Source organism: Pecten maximus, chromosome 19, assembly GCF_902652985.1.
Source record: "Pecten maximus chromosome 19, xPecMax1.1, whole genome shotgun sequence".
Taxonomy (NCBI): Eukaryota; Metazoa; Mollusca; class Bivalvia; order Pectinida; family Pectinidae; genus Pecten; species Pecten maximus.
Genome location: NC_047033.1, coordinates 18,931,494 through 18,937,391, shown reverse-complemented (window position 1 = coordinate 18,937,391; position 5,898 = coordinate 18,931,494). Strand labels below are relative to the sequence as shown.

The 5,898-nt window shown below is 34.9% G+C and overlaps 1 protein-coding gene across 1 annotated transcript in view; it reads right to left on the bottom strand.

The window, feature by feature from the left end:
• Positions 1–286: 286 nt before the first annotated feature.
• LOC117317944 (C-type lectin domain family 17, member A-like) overlaps positions 287–5,898 on the bottom strand; it is a 16,246-nt gene continuing 10,634 nt past the window's right edge. Inside the window, exons 4-5 of the mRNA XM_033872914.1 lie at positions 2,054–2,270; positions 287–393 (exon numbers count right to left, since the gene is read on the bottom strand). Coding sequence (XP_033728805.1) covers positions 345–393; positions 2,054–2,270 — 266 coding nt within the window. The 3' untranslated portion in view covers positions 287–344. The remainder of the gene's footprint in view (positions 394–2,053; positions 2,271–5,898) is intronic.

The window sequence follows — 5,898 nt, the reverse complement described above, 5'->3', positions numbered from 1 at the left end:
TACCAGTAACGCTATCAGTAATACCAGTAACAGTGTCAGTAATACCAGTAACAGTATCAGTTATACCAGTTACAGTGTCAGTAATACCAGTAACAGTATCAGTAATACCAGTAACAGTGTCAGTAATACCAGTAACAGTATCAGTTATAACAGTAACACTATCGGTTATAACAATAACAGTATCAGTAATACCAGTAGCAGTAATACAAGAAACTGTATGAATCATAAACGAATCAAAGTATTTTTTTCAATTAAAAAAGTATCTAATTAAAAATTGAACGACACAAAGTATTGTTTCTTTTTATTTCCGACAACGTAAATCATAATAGATCCGGAAATATATTTCACCCGATGACTGAAGTCCCTTCGACACCACATGAAGTAGGAATATTTCTGTAAGTGTAGAAATAAAAGTGGTTAAGTTTCTTAATTATTTTATTATGTTATCAAGTACACTGTATCAAGTAATATTCTCCCTTCAGGGATAAAATAACACATGCATGCCATAACAAGTACATAACTTGCTGAGTGACATTCCCATTTTCTGATCTCCAAGCATGCATCTGTATTCTGCCTGAGCTAACATGCAAGTCTGTCTGTATGTCAATTTTGATTGGAAGTCATCATGTCTGTCTGTCAATTTTGATTATATGTCATTCTGTCTGTCCGTAAATTCTGATTGGATTTCATTCTGTCTGTCTGTCAATTCTGATTGGAAGTCATTCTGTCTGTCTGTCAATTCTGATTAGATGTCATTCTCTCTGTCTGTCAAATCTGATTGGAAGTCATTCTGTCTGTCTGTCAATTCTGATAGGATTTCATTCTGTCTGTCGGTCAATTTTGATTGGATGTCATTCTGTCTGTCTGTCAATTCTGATTGAATTTCATTCTGTCTTTCTGTTAATTTCGGAAGTCATTCTGTCTGTCCGTAAATTCTGATTGGATTTCATTCTGTCTGTCTGTCAATTCTGATTGGAAGTCATTCTGTCTGTCTGTCAATTCTGATTAGATGTCATTCTCTCTGTCTGTCAAATCTGATTGGAAGTCATTCTGTCTGTCTGTCAATTCTGATAGGATTTCATTCTGTCTGTCGGTCAATTTTGATTGGATATCATTCTGTCTGTCTGTCAATTTTGATTGGATGTCATTCTGTCTGTCTGTCAATTTCGGAAGTCATTCTGTCTGTCGGTCAATTTTGATTGGAAGTCATACTGTCTGTCTGTCAAATTTGATTGGATTTCATTCTGTCTGTCTGTCAATTTTGATTGGAAGTCATTCTGTCTGTCTGTCAATTTTGATTATATGTCATTCTCTCTGTCTGTCAATTTTGATTGGAAGTCATTCTGTCTGTCTGTCAATTTTGATTATATGTCATTCTCTCTGTCTGTCAATTTTGATTGGATTTCATTCTGTCTGTCGGTCAATTTTGATTGGCAGTCATTCTGTCTTTCTGTCAATTTTGATTATATGCTGTCTGTCAATTTTGATTTGATGTCATTCTGTCTTTCTGTTAATTTCGGAAGTCATTCTGTCTGTCGGTCAATTTTGTTGGATGTCATTCTGTCTGTCTGTCAATTTTGATTATATGTCATTCTCTCTGTCTGTCAATTTTGATTGGAAGTCATTCTGTCTTTCTGTCAATTTTGATTATATGCTGTCTGTCAATTTTGATTTGATGTCATTCTGTCTTTCTGTTAATTTCGGAAGTCATTCTGTCTGTCGGTCAATTTTGATTGGATGTCATTCTGTCTGTCGGTCAATTTTGATTGGATGTCATTCTGTCTGTCTGTCAAATTTGATTGGATATCATTCTGTCTGTCTGTCTGTCAAATTTGATTGGATTTCATTCTGTCTGTCAATTTTGATTGGATGTTATTCTGACTGGTTGTCAGCTCTGGTTGTGTTTTGCTGCTGACGCATAGCTGTGCAATGGACATTTTAAGATTTAATGATACATGTATATTATACGATAGATATATCAGGGAGGACAAATCAGGACAAATGGATGAGGTTTTTTTTGTTGTGTTTCCCTGTCTCTAACTAGAATATTTACTTGCGCTCGCAGACAAAGTATCGCCTGTTGAAACATGCTAGGTCATTCCACATGCCATCGTCTTGCTTTACAATGATACAATCCTCATTGTCTATACCATTCGGTTCGTTGGGGGCCCAGTTGAAGTAGGAAAGCGTCTCGAGTGTCGAGGCCCATTGCCATACACCCTCCATGACCATGTCAGTCGCATCGATCCAAAACTGATTATTGAAGGCGCCTGAAATAAGGAAATCTGAATCACAATGAGTTTCCATACCCTCCGATTTCCGATTAATCGTGTATGAAAGTTAAAATCATTCAAGGTTTTTGATTAATTAATTTTTAATTTGTTTTTTGGTGTTTTTGTTTGTAAATCGTGGTTTTCGCAAAACATCCTTATCCAATGTTCGCATGCCCTCCGACCTTTCCAATTCTTCCTTTTTAAGTGTCTTGTGAAGTGTATGGATCATACAATCACCTGCCCTGTGAGCCTTTAGAACATTTTCAATACACTGACCACCTTTAACCAAAGTATACACTATGAAAATTCCAATATGTCTTCGCTAGTGTTTAAACTCGTGTCTCTTAGGAATTTTGTACGATATACAAGTCTTTCCTATCAATCCCGTCTTAAGGATGTATGAATGTCTTTCCTGTTAACAATCCCGTCTTAAGGATGTATAAATGTCTTTCCTGTTTCCTGTTTGAACAGAATCTGTATATTTTTGTTTTGTTTTTTGTTTTGTTTTTTACTGTTGACATTTTCCCAGATCCTCCACATGAAGTAATTACATGATACAGAAAGAAACAAAGACAACTTTCACACACACTTACATACACAGACTGTATATATATATCTTGAATACAGAGTATGTAGCTTAGCTATAACTAATAGGTGAATAATACATGATAAAAACCTTTCATAGAAGGCAGCATATGGTATAATATGACAGAGGTGATGACAAAATGCATGAAACAATTCGTTTCTGTCTATTGATCCCCTTTAACAGGCTCTTTATAGATATATTGTTTAACAATGAGTATAATCAGGTTATGTATGTCATATTGTTTACCTATTTTTCCAAACAATATTTGTTTTTTTGACAGATTTAAATATATAGAGGTTTTTTCAAATATTCAATTTTCAAGTCTCTCAACGTGTTTACATTCATAAAACATATGTAAAAGTGTTTCAACTTCTTTACAAAATGTACAATACGGACCATCATATATATTTATCTTAGTAAGGTAGTAATTTGTTGCCAATATTCTATGTATAAGCCTGTATTAGAGCCATCTCAACGTGACATCATTCGTTGTTTTAAACACTGTTATTTTATTTTATTTTTTAGTTCAATTTCTCTTGTTTCTAATATATTGGACCATTTGTCAATGTACTTTGTATTAAACTTGAGTATAGAAATTAAAATGCCGTACATATCTCGACAGCCTTTCTTGTTTTTATAATAGCCTCCAAATAAATAGAAACAAAGGTTGTGCAAAGTCGACTATGGTGTGGTTTTGACTAAACTCAGACCATATATTTCTAATAGCTTGTCTCAGCCCGTTAAAACAGTGTATGAGGTGGGGGAAATCATATATTCTGCAAAAATCTTCATAAGAATATAAACAGTTATCATTTTTACAAATCGAGTCCGACAGATATCTTACTCCTTTATCAAACCAAGTTTGATAAAAAAAACCTGGGGTAATATTCACTTTGATACTGGTATTATACCAGACTGGCGTTTTCATTGGGTCATGTGGCTTAATCTCAATGTTTCTAATATACTCCACATAGGTGGAAAATACTTCTTTCCAGAACAGAATATATATATTACCTTAAAAGACTCAGGATGTTATTGTTCATATCTTACCTCACACAACAACACAAACCTCAGGATGTTATTGTTCATATCTTACCTCAAACATCAACACAAACCTCAGGATGTTATTGTTCATAGCTTACCTCAAACATCAACACAAACCTCAGGATGTTATTGTTCATAGCTTACCTCAAACATCAACACAAACCTCAGGATGTTATTGTTCAATAGCTTACCTCAAACAACACACAAACCTCAGAATTTATTCGTTCATATCTTACCTCACACAACAACACAAACATCAGGATGTTATTGTTCACGTCTTACACCTCACACAACAACACAAACCTCAGATGTTTATTGTTCATATCTTACCGTCACACAAACAACCAAAACATCAGGATGTTATTGTTGATATCTTACATCACACACATCACACAAACCTCAGAATGTTACTTTTCATATCTTACCTCACACAACAACACAAACATCAGGATGTTATTGTTCATATCTACCTCACACACATCACACACAAAACCTCAGAATGTTACTTTTCCATATCTTACCTCAACAACACAACACAACCTCAAGGATGTTATTGTTCATATCTTATACCTCAAACATCAACACAAACCTCAGGTTTCACGTTACTCACACAACACACAAACCTCATGATGTTATTGTTCACGTCTTACCTCACACACAACAACACAAACCTCAGGAATGTTATTGTTCATATCTTACCTCACACAACAACACAAACCTCAGGATGTTATTGTTCATATCTTACCTCAAACATCAACACAAACCTCAGGATGTTATTGTTCATATCTTACCTCACACAACAACACAAACATCAGGATGTTATTGTTCATATCTTACCTCAAACATCAACACAAACCTCAGGATGTTATTGTTCATATCTTACCTCAAACATCAACACAAACCTCAGGATGTTATTGTTCATATCTTACCTCACACAACAACACAAACCTCAGGATGTTATTGTTCATATCTTACCTCACACAACAACGCAAACTTCAGGATGTTATTGTTGATATCTTACCTCACACACATCAACACAAACCTCAGAATGTTACTTTTCATATCTTACCTCACACAACAACACAAACCTCAGGATGTTATTGTTCATATCTTACCTCAAACATCAACACAAACCTCAGTATGTTATTCTTCATATCTTACCTCACACATCAGCACAAACCTCAGGATGTTATTGTTCATATCTTACCTCACACACATCAACACAAACCTCCGGATGTTATTGTTCATATCTTACCTAACACAACAACACAAACCTCAGGATGTTATTGTTCACTTCTTACCTCAAACATCAACACAAACCTCAGGATGTTATTGTTCATATCTTACCTCACACAACAACACAAACCTCAGGATGTTATTCTTCATATCTTACCTCACACAACAACACAAACCTCAGGATGTTATTGTTCACGTCTTACCTCAAACATCAACACAAACCTCAGGATGTTATTGTTCATATCTTACCTCACACAACAACACAAACATCAGGATGTTATTCTTCATATCTTACCTCACACAACAACACAAACCTCCGGATGTTATTGTTCATACCTTACCTCACACAACAACGCAAACTTCAGGATGTTATTGTTCATATCTTACCTAAAACAACAACATAAACCTCAGGATGTTATTGTTCATATCTTACCTCAAACATCAACACAAACCTCAGGACGTTATTCTTCATATCTAACCTCACACAACAACACAAACCTCAGGATGTTATTGTTCATATCTTACCTCACACAACAAAAAAAACTCAGGATTTATTGTTGATATTTACCTCCACAATCAACCCCAAACCTCAGGATTTTATTGTCATATCTTACCTCACACCCACAAACAACAACCACAAAACATCACAAATGTTTTTTTCATTCTATACTCGGTTTGTCACACCAAAATACCCCCCCCAAAAAACAACAACAAACAAACCAGGGATTTTATTTTTTTTTCCTCCAAAACAACCAACTA